The sequence below is a fragment of the Cyprinus carpio genome, chromosome B5 (genome assembly GCF_018340385.1).
Source record: "Cyprinus carpio isolate SPL01 chromosome B5, ASM1834038v1, whole genome shotgun sequence".
NCBI lineage: Eukaryota > Metazoa > Chordata > Actinopteri > Cypriniformes > Cyprinidae > Cyprinus > Cyprinus carpio.
Genome location: NC_056601.1, coordinates 1,647,799 through 1,665,924, shown reverse-complemented (window position 1 = coordinate 1,665,924; position 18,126 = coordinate 1,647,799). Strand labels below are relative to the sequence as shown.

The window sequence follows — 18,126 nt, the reverse complement described above, 5'->3', positions numbered from 1 at the left end:
TTCTAAAGGTGTTTCAGTCTTCAGTGTGAGTGACACATGTGGACAGCACATAACAAATTATACCACAGCCTGTAATTCCACTCTAATTTGAGCTTGTCGGCCTGTCAGATTCAAGATGTATTGTGTGTGTGTGTGTGTGTGTGTGTGTGTGTGTGTGTGTGTGTGTGTGTGTGTGTGTGTGTGTGCTTGGCATGAAGTTACAGTACAGCCAGTCCAGTGGGTCATAAATTGCACCTACTGAGCCTCGCACAAAACCTTTTCTTCAGCACAGAGCACAGTGTTCTAAACTCATTCATTATTCATGACTTGTTGAGGGAAAGTTGAATTGGAATGACAGCAATAAAACTGTGTAAAACTTTTCAAACAAGACATTGTCAAGCCAGCATTCAAAGGTTGCCTTGCCAAATGAGCTTTTCTAGTTAAAATGACAGTTTTATAGCATTTTACTGGAAGAACATAGAAGGCCCATCCATTGATCACTGGTTAAAGATCTGTCACATTACAGTATTTGTATATTGCATAGGAAAGAATAAGCTACAGTATAAAGGGCAAACTGAAGGACTACCATAAAAATTGGAATCTGTTTATACCATTTCTGGAAAACAAGCAAATATTGGCACCGGCAATGTTAGATGCCTCTCACTCTACTGATTGATATATATATATATATATATACATATATATATATATATATAGATATATATATATATATATACGGTGTGCTTTTGTATTTGAAAAATATGTGGATATGTCATTTGTATAATAACCTCTTTACCTGTGAAATAGAATTTTTGGACCCCTTTCTTTAAAATAAAAAAAATATTTACATATTACAGTATGAATTGCCATTCTGAATCTTATTTTCTGCTTCAATTAAAATTCAGCTATTTAATTCGCAATGTCACACCACCTTGTTTTATGCACATTCTGTGAATTTTATTTGCATCTTGGTGTTTCTTTTTTAGAATTTTTCAGCTGCCTGAAATGAACGAGATCTACCTTTGCATTCCTAGTCACAATCGGTGTGTATTTCAGTATGCATTGTACATACATGCCTGTATTGAAGTATCCGGCTCCTGACAGAATTTCATTATTAATAAAACAAGTTTAACCTTTATAGAGTGGCCCAGCACAGTGCTCTTTAGACTGGCAGGATTAGCTGTGATTGTATGAATACAAGAGAAGGCCTCGGGTGAGCGTTATTGATTATTCATGACTTAGGTCTTTTATCATCTGCTGCTGAATTCTAAAATGCTTTGTGTGTGTGCGTCATTAGATGCTTGACTGATAATTGTCAAGCCTTCATCTGTAGGCCAGCTTTTGTTTTTTGTTTTTCCGAAAAGTATGTCCAACCTTCCACCGCTGTAACCTTTTGCCCTGTGTCCGATTCTTCCAGTCCCCTTTGTTCACCGTTGTGTTTGACATGCTCATTCTCTGATCTCTCATCTCTACGCCTCCTTCTCTTGATCTCTATCTCTCACACCTTTTCTCTCTCCTTCAATTTCTTCTCCGCCTCAGGATTCTGAGCCCTGTTTGATTTAAAGGGAGAAACACAGTGATACATTAGAGAATCTGAAATTCATTATAAATGTGGTTATAGATTGACTCTGAGAATTTTATAGCAACAACAAAAACATCATAAAGTCCTGTAGGTCTATGTCCCACAACAATATGAACAAGCGTGCAGTAGTTGTTCTTCTGTGAGTGTAACACTTTGATCTTTTGGTATGTTTTTAAAGCTGAAGTGTGTAATTTTTTCAGGTTTAAAAATACTTTATGTCCCAGTTTAGTGTGCTGAACTGCAAGTAAGCCATTCTAAGGTTGACTTCTTGAAGACTGTAAACACTGTGTCTCTGATTGTTTGAGTTGTCACACAGCTCTTTTCCGTATGATTTAAAGTTTAGAGTTTGAAGCGGGACCAAATAATGAAAATGGGGTGGTAGGAGTGTTTGGAAGAACTGCAAAAAATCCTGAAAATCATTATTTTTGCTCTTCCCTTTGGTCCCATAAGTGGCACACATATTACACACTTCAGCTTTATCGATTTTGTCTTTTGCTGTGTGTGTGTAGAAGGTTTTGCATGCATTGTGAAGACCAAACATCCCCAAGAGGAATATAAAACCTGAAATCATCTGTATTATAGGAACCAGACTAGTTTTAGGGCACAGAAAATATTACTGGTTCCTCACTAATATAGTAAAACAAATGTGTGTGTGTGTGCATGTACACAGGAGTTATGGCAATTTAGGCTTTTTTTTTCAGGATTTACTGTCGTTTCATGTACAAGAGCACCGAAAGCTCCCAGAGATTATTGCTGAATTGGATGTAAATTGTGAACAACAGGCCATTTGTATGCTTTCACCTTTGCTTCAATGGATGTGATAACTGAAGCCATAAATATATTCATAAACAAAGGTGCCAAAACATTCTATTCTTCATATTAAGGCAATATAGGATGACAGAGACTGATAACTGAGATGGATTATGTGGGCCAGAATGTGACCTTGTTAAAGTTGCTGGACTTGGCTGCATTTGTTCACAGTGTGTGTGTGTGTGTGTGTGTGTGTGTGTGTGTGTGTGTGTGTGTGTGTGCGTGTGAGTGTGTGCATGCGTGTTTGTGTGTGTGTGTGTGTGTGTGTGTGTGTGTGTGTGTGTGTGTGTGTGTGTGTGTGTGGGTGTGTTACAGAGCCAGAAAACGTGTGTGTTTTAAAATTGAAGTTCACTTAATTCATTTGTGTTGGGACTGGATGAATCCTTTTTGTTGCACTGAACTGTATAACTAAGAAAAGGCTAAGTCCTGCTAGACTTATATTCAATTATGTTAGAGCTTCTGTTGTAGTTTTTGTAGTTATCATTGTGCTGAAGAGTAGAGCTTATGGTGTGGTTGTAGGATGTTTATGGCTTTTGTTGCTTCCCATGATTGTGCATCATTGTGCATGGACAATCTACAAATGTATTTCTAAAATTAAGATTAGGTTAAACACTTGCCTTATAAAAAATTTGAAAGTCAAAAAATTATGTACTTATTTACACTATTTTATTTAACTGGGTGTTTTTTTTTTTTTTTTATTCCATGTGAAATTTACTTCCAAAAACATGCAGGAGAAAAGTTAATTTTAGAAAATGTTACTTTTTTTTTTTTCTCAGTGTAGTTGACTGGTTATGTTTACTAGTTACTTTTGGTTTGTCTAATGATTATGGTTGAATCCCATCTCATACTTATACTGCACACTTAAAGTATCGACTCGATGACATGCTGTGTTACAAACTGTAAAACTATGTTTTACACACACACAAAAAGAAAAATAAATAAATAAATAAAAATGCAATGGTTTGAAATATGGGAACCTTTAGCATACAGTTTTCAGTGTACTCCGGTTTGGGATGCAGTAATCCTAGTCTTGCATACTATACAGAATGAATAGTAGGGTGAATTGGGACACAGATCAGTTTAAATCTACAATTAATTATTTCATTACAATGAAATGCATTAATGGTGGTTACCATGGTGATGTTGTGAATGAGTGATTTCCATGAGATAATATCCTACATGTACCACACAGTTGCTTATTGATCAGAGAAGCACTCTCAAAATCAAAAATAAAAGACCAATTTAATAATTAGTGGTCAAATCAAATATGGACAGAGATCAGAGACAGACAGACAGACAGACAGACAGATAGATAGACGGATGGATGGATGGATGGATGATAGATAGATAGATAGATAGATAGATAGATAGATAGATAGATAGATAGATAGATAGATAGATATACCTTATGTTTCTGTGGCTGACTAGTGAAGAGGGATATAAGGGTCTCTCAACAGGGCTGGGTTGTATAGTAATACAATTACTAACTGGGTCGTCACTTAAAGACTGACTTCTATTCACTCTGACCTCAGTGTCTCAATGAAGACATTAATCAATATAGAGCTTTCACTGGGCTGAGCTCTCATGAACATTTCAAGCAAACCTCCAAGGATTCATGGCCTCGTTCCTCCCAATGCAAGCCTTTCTGTATACCATTCAGTTACACTACTGGAATCACCTTTCGATTGCTTGATCAATCGTTTTTCAGATGTTTACATTAGCTCAGGAAGTGAATCTCAGGATAAAAATTATTTAAAATTTGTCATTCGGCTGACACTTTTATCCCAAACAACTCACAGTACAGTTATTACATGAACAATGAGAGGTTAAGTGTCTTGCTGAAGGGCACATGGTTGATAGTTTATAGATTTCCCTTTGTACAGGGTCAGATGAGATCGAATCTTTAACCACTTTTAAAATTAATTTAAAAACTGTAATTAATTAAATCTTTAAACAAATTTCATCAACAGCCAAACATCTTTGTTTTTCCTTTTTTTTTTTTTTTTTTTTTTTAAATTATTTTTTTTAAATTTTTTTTTACACTTATTTGTTTTAAAGAACTAAGGTAAGAAACCAAGTGAAAGCTAATGGAACATGGAAAAGGAGTGTGAATTAAAAGTGTTCTGTTTTTATTGAAACAGGTGTTGTATACCATCTGTATGTGACAAAAGAAGAAATAAGTGTGTGACGTTAGTAAAATATGTCAATATGTTATTGCTGGTGCCTTTTAAAAAAAGCCTTTGATGTGATACTGTCAGAACTAAAGACCTGTGCAGTTTTATATTAGTTTGCATGCACCGTTGAAGACTTTCTGGAGCTGCTTTACATAATTGTTGCTTCACGTTTTACCACAATAATCTACTGGAACCCGATGAAGAATTGCAGATGTAATATTTGAAGTGATTAGAGCTAATGAAGTATGAGGCATGAGCATTTCTGAAATCAGTCAATTGGAAGTACAAACACAGTAGGCTACTTGCAAAACACAGCTAAAAGCTCACAGCGAGAGGTTCACTGCCAGGCCTTCACTACACAATCAATGATACCCCACTACTGCAAAAAAATAAAAATAAAAAATGCATAGTCATACTTGGCACAGCCAGTTAGTTATTTGATCCCTTTACACATATTGTACATTTATTATGTAAAATAAAATGTTATAAAAAGGTTAGTTCTGGTCCTTGATTCAGAGCCCATGGGGCTGAGCTTTCTTAGCTCTGTGTTGCCACGGATTTGTAAAGCAGCTGGCACTGAGATGATCTACACCAGCCACTGCTTGCGAAGCACAAATGTATAAAAACTCTCTGATGCCGACCTATCGGCGAGAGAAATCATGTCAGTGACGGGGCATAAATGTAAATCGTCCCTGCAATCTTACTGGCGATCTAACTACAACGAAAGAATCCTTGCCTCTGGCATGCGTGAATAAAGCTAACCTGTACAGAATCAGAAACTCCATCAAACATATCTGACCCATTCTTCAACAACTGCACAATATAAATGCTGATTTATAAAAATAGGCAAATATTGATCTATAAAAATAAACACCCAAGTTTTTCCCACACTGTCTTTGTTTCTTCACCACTCTGTCGCAACCACAACTGTTTCTGAGGAACAACATTTTCTGGCAGAAGAAGAATTTTTGTACGAATCAAGACTCACCCTCACTTTCCTTGGACATCTAATGTCGTCACAACATAACGTCTCCGTTCCTTTCATCAGGGAATGAGGGTTACGTACGTAACCGAGACGTTTTGCTATACTAGTTTAAAATAAATGCCTCTTTGATATTTTTCATATAATGCAAATTCATTTATACATTTTTAATGTTGGCTGAAAAATAAATATGTTGGGGCTGCTGTACAGTATATTTTATAATACTGTTTGTTTATTTATTTATTTATTTGTTTGTTTTGTTTCTTTGCCTCTTTCTTTCTTTTTTTTTTTCTATTTTGATCACTTATGTGTATTTTGATCACTTTATGTTTTGGTCAGATTGCTAAACTTCAGTTTGGACTAGCCGACAATCAAAAATATGGCTATCCGTATCTATAACCCTGGCTTAAATTATTTTAATCATTAGTCAGAGACTTTGCTGATTTTAAATGATAGACAAATACTGTTAATCCATGTTTGAATGTTGAGTGGCCTTAGTATCCATCTGGGAAATCACCCATTAGTGAGATGTGATCTGAATATACCTTGACACTGAAGGAATTTTAGACATGATTAGTTGTATGGGCTTCTTGAAAATCACATTAATTATTCATCATATTTAGTAAGTGATTAATCATTGTTTTTATTGTTAAATTAATATGAGTGGTGCTGCAAGTGTGCAGGCTTCAACCTAATGTAATGAGTTTACTATCTAATTTGAGCTCATTTATTTTTATAATATAATTTTTGTGGAGTAAGATACCATGATGTGATGGACTTGAACATTTTGTAAATATGTAAGAGGAAAAAAGTAAAACATTTAACAGGATGAGGCTAACATAGCTTCACCGTGACAGGATGCAACATGTCCAAAGGCGATAAATCTATCCCAGCTTCTAAGCTGTTCAACAGATCCATAATGTGCTTAAAAACAGCATGTAAAAAATTAAATCCTCCATCCTGCTAAAGGAGAAAAAAAAAAGCTTCGGGGAACATTTTGCCCCAGCATAACCAGGCACTGTTCCCAAGCAGACACAAACAGTTCATGGGATCTTCACAGTGAATGAGGCGAGATTTCATTTTCTGATAGAGGTACATGAGAGAAAGTTTCCTAATTCGAGATATGTCACACAGGAGTTTCATCAGTTGTGGAGAATGGTGGGCTAATCTCTAAGGACTGTGTTTCTTGGCTATCTGTAAAGGGAGGAAGACAGGGTGGATAGCAGGACTTACCTTCATAAGATGACATGCCAAGTCAAGCACAGTGGCTGATAGAGATCCGTTTACTCAGCAAATTGTCCGAGACTGTGCACGGGGTGCATCGCTTTATTGTTTCTACTAAGAGTATAAGTGATTTATGATGTACCCCGTGGACTTTAGTCAAGGTAAGTGCCATATTTAATTTGATATGAATATAAACGTGGCTGTGAGGGATAGACATATGGGTTGTGGGACTGTACTGTCTTGAGGTCCCAGGCTGCATCTAAATTTGTTTTCAGTGCTTCAGCATTGAACAGATTGTGCATCACAGTTTTGTTACCAGTGTTATTTTGGTATTATTTATATAGTATTATATAATTTATAAATGTTTTCAAATAGGTCTTAATTTTCATTTTAATATATGTGTGCTTTTGTCATTTTAGTTCATTTGAGTTTATTCATTTTACTGCTTCAACCCCAACTTATTTCAGTTTGCAAAGGCATGTTTTAAAGCTTTTTTAAGTTTTTAATTTAATATTTCTTTGATGTCAGCTTAGTGTTAATTATATAAAATGGTTTTGAACAGTTTTCAAACAAACTGTGCAACAAAAGCATAAACAAAAAGCATAAACAAAAGCAGCACTTAGTATAACATATACTGTAGAATCCAAATGTCTAAAAGTGAAATTTTTCATATTTAGCACATTACTTTTCTTGATAAATTATATAATTGGCATAACAATTTGAGTAAAAAGTTGATCTGAAAAAGTAATTATGAAACATTTATTAAAAATGATTACCATTATTGTTGTGATTTCTTTACATAAAAATTTTAAAAATCCTAAAACTGCTTTATTGTACATGGCTGTCAGTCTTAGGCTGTTATACAGCAGTAACAACCAAGATTTTCCTTTATCATTTCTTATTTTATGTCTGGCACTTTCATCTGTTTGAAAAGATCCAGACGTATCCTGTGGGTAATGAAAGAATTGATCACTGCTGCCCTTCCACACACCCTGTCTCATATACCAAAGAGAGTCCCTTTTGTAATTAATCCCAGCAATTACTGGCAGCTGTGTTAGTAATGGGACAGGGTTTTAAAAATTGGACATTCAGCTTAGAGGAGACAATGCAGCATTTTAAAAAAAAAAAAATTCACTTTTGCATTTCAGTGTTCCTGTCTATATTCTCAAAGTCTGTTTGTTTGATTTTTTTTCCTTATTTCCCCCCTTCTGTTTGCTCCCTTCACACTGTCTACTGTGGCACTTGATATGTTTGTTTTGAGCTGAGCCTTATGTATCTCTCCAGTGTTTGTCATGACACTGTGATACTGTAAAGTAGTTTTTTTTTCCCTACCTCTTTCCTTAGTTTTTGTTCTCTATTGTGACTTCCTTTCATTGCACTAGTTTGACAGATATATATTCCTGCTTGCAGTCAGTAAGTATACATATTAGCACACAGTGATAATGTCAGACTATAAAATAGGATGATAAAATCAGTGAAAGGCTCAAAAAGATGAATGCAGCAGCAGCGTATTTTCTTTTTTGTTCTGCTCATGTTGTTGGTTAATTTGTATGTTGTATTTCCTCATTACCATATTTAATGTGTTGCTATTCACTTTGAAAATGTATTTAAACTTTTAAACAATTTTTAATAGTTTTAGTTTCCATTTTAATATGGAAGCTTGTTTTGCCACAGGATTAAACAATTAAAAAGGTAACAGTAAACAAACTTTTATCTTACAATTCAGACTTTTTTATATTGCACAGTTAGTTTATATCACGCAATTTGAACTGTTTTTCTCACAATTCAGAATTGCGAGATAAACTCAGAATTGCACTTACATTTCGGAGAAAAAAAATACTCAGAACTATGAGATATTAAAGGTGCAGTATGTAAGATTTTGACTCTACTAAATCATAAAAATGCCATAATATGTTTGCAGATATTTAAGAAACATGCTAAGTTAACATCAGTCTTTGTTTTGGTTTGTGAAACCCGCCCACTGCCAGTTAACCCAATAGTATTGCAGCACCCCGGGTTGCCAGTTTGTGGAAAACACAGCATATTTAATTTAATTCATCGTCAGGTGCGCTTGTTCCTGTTTGTGTCATCAATCTAGCAACCTGCGTGTGTGTCAAGTCTGAGGAGGAGGGGCCGGGTGAAAAAAACCCACTCCAATATTTTGAATTTGGACTGCAATACCTCGTTCAACCACTCGGTGTCAATCCTACATACAGCACCTTTAACTCACAATTGCTAGTTAAATTATAGGGTATATTTTATTATTTTGCTAATACAAATAATAGAGAAAATAATTGTAAAATGTAAACTCAGAATTCAGAGAAAAAGTTATTGCAGTTCAAAATATTTCGATTCAAATTCATAGTCAAAATTTTTAATTTGTTTTAATTCTGTGGCAGAAACAAGCTTCCATATTTTAATGCAATTTTTTCTGTCTCAGCTAAACCGTTTTTACTATAGTATCTGAGCTCTCTATGTGGTTGCTCAACTTATCACATGATCGGATTAGTATTGTTTTTCACCATCACAAGAAAGGGCACCCAATAGAGTGGGCTGCACGTATTGAGTCTTATCTGCACACCGCTGGTTTATTATAGCCCATGAATGGGCTCCTTTGGGATCTTACATGTAGCTAGTCCAGGTTATGACGCCAGTGGCCCAAGGACAGAGAAGATGAATAGAGGATTCACACGAGGGATGGTTTCTCTTGCAAGGTTAGCGTATCAGTACATCCTCATATCCCCACATGTGCTGTGTCGTGCTAATTCTGGACCAGCTTTTCATGAAAGAGCATCTGGTTTTATTGAGACTTCTGTACTAGAATGTTAAATATTATAGATGTCAATTTGATGTGACAGGGCTTAGTTTCTGTTGTTTTTTTTATCATTATGTAATGTAGATTGAATATTTTTACCCAAGTTTAAATAACATTGAAATAAAGCGCAGCTTGTACCTCAGTTGTTGGCAAGGGTGGGTTTACCATTTGTGTTTTGTGCCACTGATTGTTGGTTGGAACCAAACTTGTCCTGAAGTATAGAGCTCGGATATTTTGCACAATGTCTGGTTTGTGACATTTTTAAATCCCATCTTTAGTCTTCTCCTCCATCATTTCCACATTCAGAAATATCTTAATAAAAAGACAACAATTCCGAAAAGTTAACATAAAGTTTACAGAAGTTCACACACACACACAAACAACAACACAAACACTAAATCACAATAACAATAAAACACAAACACACACACACACACACACACACACACACACACACACACACACACACACACACACACACACACACACACACATACAATATACTATGTTTGATAAGTATATATGAGTTTATATGCAACACAGAAATAGAGAAATTCATAATTTTTTAAAAAAAATGCTGTTCATTTGAACTTTATATTCATCAACAAATCACAGTTTCCACTAAAATATCAATAATAATAATTACACATCTTTATATTCAAATTATTTCTGAAAGATCATGTGACACTGAAAAATAGAATAATGGCTGTTGAGAACTTAACTTTGCATCACAGTAATTAATTACATTTTAAAATATATTTACATATAAAACATTATTTTAAGTGTAATACTATTTCACAATATTACTCTATTTACTGTATTTTCAAATAAGATAAATGGCCTTGGTGAGCATAAGAGACTTTTAAAAACATTGAAAGTCTTACCGACCCAGACGTTTGCACAATATTGTATTGCCTTAAAGATGCCCCACAACTGCTATGTATGAAAATCCTGCCACATTCCCTAAAAAAAGACCTCTGTCCTCGATGCTACCGATATACAGCCTTTTTAAAACACTCTTTTTCTTGTTAATTGGACACTTACATTGAGAAGCCTCTCAGCAGGCAATTTTTTTTCTAAAGGCCCCACTCACAGCCCTATTAAAAGTCATGTCTCAGTGCTGATTATTACCTTAATGTGATTGAGCTTTTTATGGATGAACTCGAAAAAGTTGAAGGACACCAAAGGAAGAGACATAGGAAGAAAAAGTAAAGAAATAGTACATTCAGGAGTCAAAGAATAATGCTAGACAAAAATGATTTGTGAGGTGGTGAAAAAGGTACAATAAAGGACATTGATGAGAGGGACTGATGGAAAGTTTTTGTTAGTCTCGTATGTGCTTCTGCTTCAGATGTCAATATGTGATGATTACGCTGTCAGGCTTGATTGTTCTCCTTTTAAACCAACACCGGTTTTGATAATGGAACACAAGCTTATTTCCAAAAATGACAGAATCAATTTTCTACCCAAGATCATTCTTGGAAACAGCCACATGGATTTTAAAGTAAAAGGTGAATGAATTGAATGAGAAAGTAGCATTTAATTTGTTTTGGTTATTTACAATGTCAGCTTGCAAAAGACATTTGCGCATTACAATTAAGTATGTGGACTGTGTGATGTACAAATTGTATTACTTTTCACAAATTCAGAAAGGCGCAGTGAAAACTGTGAATGCAACACCTTGTCAACAACTTTAATTATTCATCAAAAGCAAAATGAAACATTGAAAAGGATATCTCATTAAACATTTGGTTTAGTTTGGTATTACGGATGAAATCTGAGAAGAGTGCTATCATACAAAAATGTTTCCGGTAGTAGAATTATGTAGTTTATATTGTTGCAACCTCTGGTTAAGACATTTTGGAGAGTGTTTTAATAAAATATTGTACGTTTAAAAATCTAACACTTGTTTTTACCTCTGTTGCTCTTTGTAGCAGGAATATAACAACCACTATTTGAGTGTAAAAAAATAAAAAAACTAAGAAAGGCTCAATATGTCTCAACTCCCGATCTCTTTCTCTTCTTCTTCCTCTTTCTGATCTCTATCATTTATTCAGGGCTGAGCCTATCCTCACCAGAGTGAAAGAAGATCACACTAGGATAATCCTCCCTGCCATAGATAATATCAAGTACAACACCTTTGAGGTGCAGCAATACGCTAATGCAGCTCATGGCTACAACTGGGGCCTCTGGTGCATGTACATTATCCCACCACAGGATTGGCTGGACAGAGGCGATGAGACTGCCCCCATCAGGTAAGGGCATCCAGTGGTCCACTCCATAATGCATGAGGACATTCTCTGAAATATAAATGACCAGGGATATAAGAGATTAATATTTCAGAAGTGATAAGGTTGCATTAGTTTCTTGGATGTTCAATAAATGCATTAATGTTTTTGCTTCCTTGAAGGATCTGTCGGTGTTATTTTATACAGTGCAGAAAAATGTTTCAATCCACATTTTAGGGTTGCACGGCCAGTACTAAAAAAAGAAAACTACCATGGATTACCACAGTTTTACATCATTATTTTGGATATTTTTATTTTCTGACCTAGATGACAGTGTGCTGCTACTCAGAAGAGCTTTAGTTCAAACTGTTGTAACAACAAGATGATCATGGGTAAGGTTTGATCCCTAGGGAATGGATGAACTAATAAAATGTATATAGTCACTCAGTGCAAGCCAAAACTGAAACAGCAGTAATATAATGTTTAATAGCACTTCTGTTAGTCTGTGTCTTCAGTTTCAGGTCTACAAGTATGAAATATCAAATTTTTGTTCAAATATTACTTGCATGCCAAAAAGCATTTGTACATATAAACTACAATGTTATAAAACATAATACATAATATAATTTTATATCAAAATAAGTGGCACATTCATTAAATATCAAACTAATTGGCATATTTATGTTGCATAGTTTCCAGTCTAAATGAGATATACATTAGATTGTTCAAAATGAAGATGAAATTTAGACATTTTCTAGTTGTCAAACATTGTGGAACATGATAAATCAGTATAGAAATATAAATCAGTATAGTGTTGTTACATCTGAAAAAAGCTCTAGCGTTATTTGTTTGTAGATGCCATTGATCTAGTGCAATTAAAAACATTTTTAAGTGCACTAATACTTAATACCAGAAAATTGATTGCTGATAAGTAAGCATTATCAACAACAACAAAAAGAGATATTGGAAGATATTGGTTTAGAATTCATACCGTGGTGCAGAGGCTGGTGTCATACAGCAGCCAACGTTTTAATGCTGTCCAGCTCTACCACACTGCACTTCTCAAATCATGAACCTCTACAGTTAAATACTCATTTTATGCTTAAAACCAGCTTGGTGAAATGAGCTTTGTTACAGCTCAGTCCTAAATCCCTGAGAGCAATGGATATACCCTGCTGGAGGAGAGTGGACTTTTTCATTTCGTATGAAATCTGGTCAAGGTCACTATTGTGTGAGAGTATCAGGACAGCAGAAATCCCATTCATTATTCATGCCTCTGACTCATAGCTATTTGGAGAGAGAAACTAGGCCTGTAGCCCAATATTACTGGAGCTGATCCCTGTGATGCCTCATACTGGCTACTGATTTTTTTTATATATTATTATTATTTTTTTTTTTTCAGTAATATCTAATACCCTAAGAGCTTTAGATGTGCAGAGCCAGTGCGATCTCATTCCTTTTCATAGAAATTCATACCTAAAGTATACACATACATTTATGTACAGTATGTAGCATCTAAAACATAAACATTTCTTTTTTATCTTTAGAAACACAAATCGAATACCATCACAGCTGAAATGCACTAATTAAAGTCATTACACTGTTTGTATAGCTGAATTTAATTGTCATTAATGCTCAAAAAGCATGCAATTTTAGAAAAACGTTTAATTTTGGATGTGTGTGCGCTATCACGGAAGATCTGATTTCTTTTTAGAAATTAAGCATATATTGCACACATACTGTCATTTGTCATAGATACAATAATATCAACCTATGTTTTATGTACTTAAACATCTTTTAAAGTCAAAGTAAAGTTTTTTATTTATTTATTTATTTTTACGATGGCAGATGCTTTTATCCAAAGTGCATTCAAGGTATAAATGTTTTATCAGCAAGTGTGTTCCTTGGGAATTTAACTCAGGGCTCTGTATTGCTACAGCTTTAGGATCTTAATTAGTGAATCTTTCCAAACTAATTTAGCCTTTGCACTGTGCAAAGTCCTTTACTTAATTTGGTGTTCCTAGTGGGGGGGGGGGGTGCTTGTAAACCTCTTATTATTCTGTATTGTGTTGCTTTCATCAATTAGCACAAGTTTTATATTTCTTTTTGGAACTGATCGTGAAGCCTCATTGCTCTGAACTTACGCACCTCAGTTTTATTTGTGGATAATTTTGGCAAAAAAATCCTCTTCAGGTCAAAATGACTGGAACACAACATGAGAGTTAGACTAATATGATGAATCTCTCCAGATCGATTTCTACTGTACCTCAAACCTCAATAAAAAAAAAAAAAAAAAAAAAAAAAAAATTGCATATATGTGACCTGAGGTAGCAATATGTGTTAAACGTTTGAACAAAATCTCATTACAGAGAGAGGCAGCATGCATTGTCCATGCAACCCTTTTCTCAAGTGCTGATATTGACAGGTTAAAACGGCCGCCCGCAGGCCTGCAGTGTGTCAATGAGGTGCGCTATTGGAAATCATTCCAGCTTCACTTCTCTCAAGCTCTCCATGTATCCACTGCAGCTCAGCTAGCCTCTGGCTATCCAGCACTGAGGATCCCAATGCTCATAGCACACTGCAGCAGCGTTTATTTAAATGATTCATGTTTACTGTTAGATGAAGGACAGTCAGGTTCAAATGTCTGTGAATAAGCAATTAGTCACTCTAAGGGGAGAAACGCCATGATTTGTATGATATTCCACATGAACGCTTTTCAGAAAGACCACCCTGGCTAGTCTGTGAACGTACAGAGCTTATAAAAAGTATAGGATTTTGTTATGTTTTGTACTTTCTTTTTGTACTAAAAAAATTAAAATGATAACTACAATCTTTTCTGCATTTTATGCTGACTTGAGTGTTTTATTTATCTGTTCAGAATAATAATTAAGACCTGCTGTTATATGAAAAATGTTATTATTTTGAATAGGAAAAATATTAAACAACATTTATGCATGTGGGGGAGTTTGTCTGACAAAAGAATATTCTTACAAAACGGGCCAAATGAATTCCTTTGTGGTTTAGTGTTGTTAGAAAATAAAATATAAAACATTCCAAGGGTGTGAATATTTTTATTGGCACTGTGCTTGACTACAAGGGCAAATAAAAAAAAAAGAATAAATGTAAGTGTATGTCAGTATTGGCAAAAAACACACCGCATACACAAAGACTATTCATACAATAAAAACATTTCTTTTCGAACTCTCTGCTCTTTGCAAAAGTATCTGTAATAATTGTGATCTGCTGAATCACAATTAAATCAATATTGGAATGAGTGAAATATTTTCCTTAAGACAGCACTGTTTACACAAAGACCTGGACTCTAAGAATTTTTTTTCTTTGTGGTCTAAATAATGGATCAGAATAGAACTGTTTGTACATCTAGCATTCGTTAGCCTCTCAGAGAGGCCCACCTGTGGTCAGCCAACAAACAATTCACTTTCAACCCACCAGCAATGCACCAAACCAAAAATGACATTTAATGACAAACTCATCTTGAGTTTCTGAAACACAACAGTTGTTTTGTCTGTGGAGAGCTGACAGGCTCGTAGGGGCAGCTCAAAATCGTCTTCACAACAAACCTCAGATATGACCCAAAAGTTTTTAACAGAGGCAAGAGTTTTAGAACAAGTGAAAAGTAAACGTGCTAAGAAAACTTTTTTTGTATGACTCCAACAAACAGAGGCCAAATAATAAAAAATAGAAATGTTTTATTTAGCTACTTGCTTGCTACAATATATACAGTACAGACCAAAAGTTTGGAAACATTACTATTTTTAATGTTTTTGAAAGAAGTTTCTTCTGCTCATCAAGCCTGCATTTATTTGATCAAAAATACAGAAAAAAATGTCACATTGTGATATATTATTACAATTTAAAATAATTGTTTTTAAATGTATTATACTTAAAATTATCATTTATTTCTGTGATGCAAAGCTGAATTTTTAGGATCATTATCACATGATCCTTTAGAAATCATTCTAATATGATGATTCATTATCAAAGTTGGAAACAGTTCTGCTGCTTAATATTTTTTCAGAACATGTGATACTTTTTTAGGATACTTTGATGAATAAAAAAGTAAAAAAAAAAAAAAAAAGAAGCTATGTTTTTAAAATATAAATATTTTGTAATAACAATATACACTACTGGTCAGTAATTTGGGGTCAGTAATTTTTTTTTTCTTTCTTTCTTTCAGCAAGGATGTGTTAAATTGATAAAAAGTGATAGTAAAGAAAATATATTATTAGAATATATATTATTAGATTTTTTTTGTATTATTATTTTGATTAAATGCAGTTCTTTTTAACCTTTTATTCATAAAATATATTAGACAGCAGAACTGTTTCCAACACTCATAATAAATCAGAATATTAGAATGATTTCTAAATGATCATGTGATAGACTGGATGTTACATGTGACACTGAAGGCTGGAGTAATGATGCTGAAAATTCAGCTTTGCATCACAGAAATAAATTATTTTTTTAAAGTATATTCAAATAGAAAACTATTATTTTAAGTTGTAATAATATTTCACAATATTACTGTTTTTTCTGAATTTTTGATCAAATAAACGCAGGCTTGATGAGCAGAAGAAACTTCTTTCAAAAACATTAAAAAATAGTAATGTTTCCCAACTTTTGGTCTGTACTGTATATATAAATATATATATATATATATATATATATATATATATATATATATATGTGTGTGATATTGTGTGTGTGTGTGTGTGTGTGTGTGTGTGTGTGTGTGTGTGTGTATACAGTATATATATATATATATATATATATATATATATATATATATATATATATATATATATATATATATATATATATATATATGTATATATATATATATATAAAATTCACATTTTTGCATTGTTATTTATTAATGAATTGTATAAAGATATCATATATAATTTGAAACTACTATTATTATTTCTACACTTTAATCATTACTGTTTCCAAGGCATTTACATTTGAACTTCTTGGAACGGGTTTTGAATTGAGTGTGTCTCTGGCCTGAGAAACCAGGGACAACTGCCATCTCAGCAAACTGCCATATGTGGAGTTGTTTTAATATTACACGCTGAAGAGCAAGAAACCCAGTGGGAATACAGGGAGGGTGGGAAGAAAGAGAGTAGCACTAACAAAAACAAATAAACACTTTTCTCTATTTCTCTATCTATCATCCATCCGTCCATCTGTCTGTATATCCATCTTAAAAATAAAGGTTCTTCACAGTGATGCCATAGAAGAACCTTTTTGTCTAAACGGTTCCATAAAGAAACTTTAACATCTGAAGAACCTTTCTGTTTCACAAAAAGTTCTTTGTGGCGAAAGAAGGTTCTTCAGATTATAAAAAGGTAAGAAAGAGATGGTTCTTTAAAGAACGTTTGACTGAATGGTTCTTTGTGGAACCAAAAATGGTTCTTCTATGGCATCGCTGTGAAGCACCTTTATTTTTAAGAGTGTATCTGTGCATCCGACCATCTGTCTAATCTCTTTGAATATGAATGCTCATGTATATTTCTTATACACAGGACACCTGCAATGATTGGCTGCTCCTTTGTGGTGGATCGTGAGTATTTTGGAGAAATCGGACTGCTTGACCCGGGCATGGAGGTTTACGGAGGAGAAAACATTGAACTTGGTATGAGGGTAAGTGAGATCCTTAATAAAGCCATATCTGTGCACTCGTGTCATTATTTGCCTTAGATAAGTGAAGTATGGCGATGTAAACAATTGTGCATAAAAACATGTAAAGGAGACAAATAAGTGTCTGCCTTGTTCAGAGACATTCACAGTTCAGTGTATTCACGTAATTGGAATTCATTGAGCATGGAGCTGTTTTAGCATATGAGACCCTCTCAGAAATTACAATTTGCGATTCTTGCCACCCTCTCTGTAAATTCACAGGTGACGATGTAATTAACTCTATCTGCAAAGCTTCAGCATTTGACATATGTTTAATTACATTTCTTCATGCTTTCATGCCCAAGGCATCATACTAGACTCTGTTTGGGGGGTAAGCGTGCAGAATCCCCCCTCCATCAAGGAGTAGATGCATTGCCCAAAGGAAGTGAACGTACTCAGTGCCAAATTACACAGGCTCGAATGCTTTAAAGGCAGTAGGGTACAAAGAAAGTAGATTCCTGCAGCTGCAGCCCTGAGAGAAATTTCATGTCCCACATGGTATGTGAGCCAATGGAGAATTCAACTTGCTTAAATTCAGAAGCTGTTCTTTCTGTGGGGCATCAAATATCCTTAGAAGATTTGCATAATTTGGATAAAAATCCTTTAATTCATTTTAAAGATTCATTGCC

General features: G+C 34.3%; 1 protein-coding gene across 4 annotated transcripts in view; it reads left to right on the top strand.

Annotated features, from left to right (window-relative positions):
* Window positions 1-18,126, top strand: part of LOC109089974 (polypeptide N-acetylgalactosaminyltransferase 9) — a 90,827-nt gene that overhangs the window by 49,447 nt on the left and 23,254 nt on the right. For all 4 annotated transcript variants that reach the window (XM_042723537.1, XM_042723536.1, XM_042723534.1 and 1 more), the window contains 2 exons: window positions 11,624-11,821; window positions 17,344-17,461. In XM_042723537.1, the coding sequence (XP_042579471.1) occupies window positions 11,624-11,821; window positions 17,344-17,461 (316 nt within the window). The remainder of the gene's footprint in view (window positions 1-11,623; window positions 11,822-17,343; window positions 17,462-18,126) is intronic.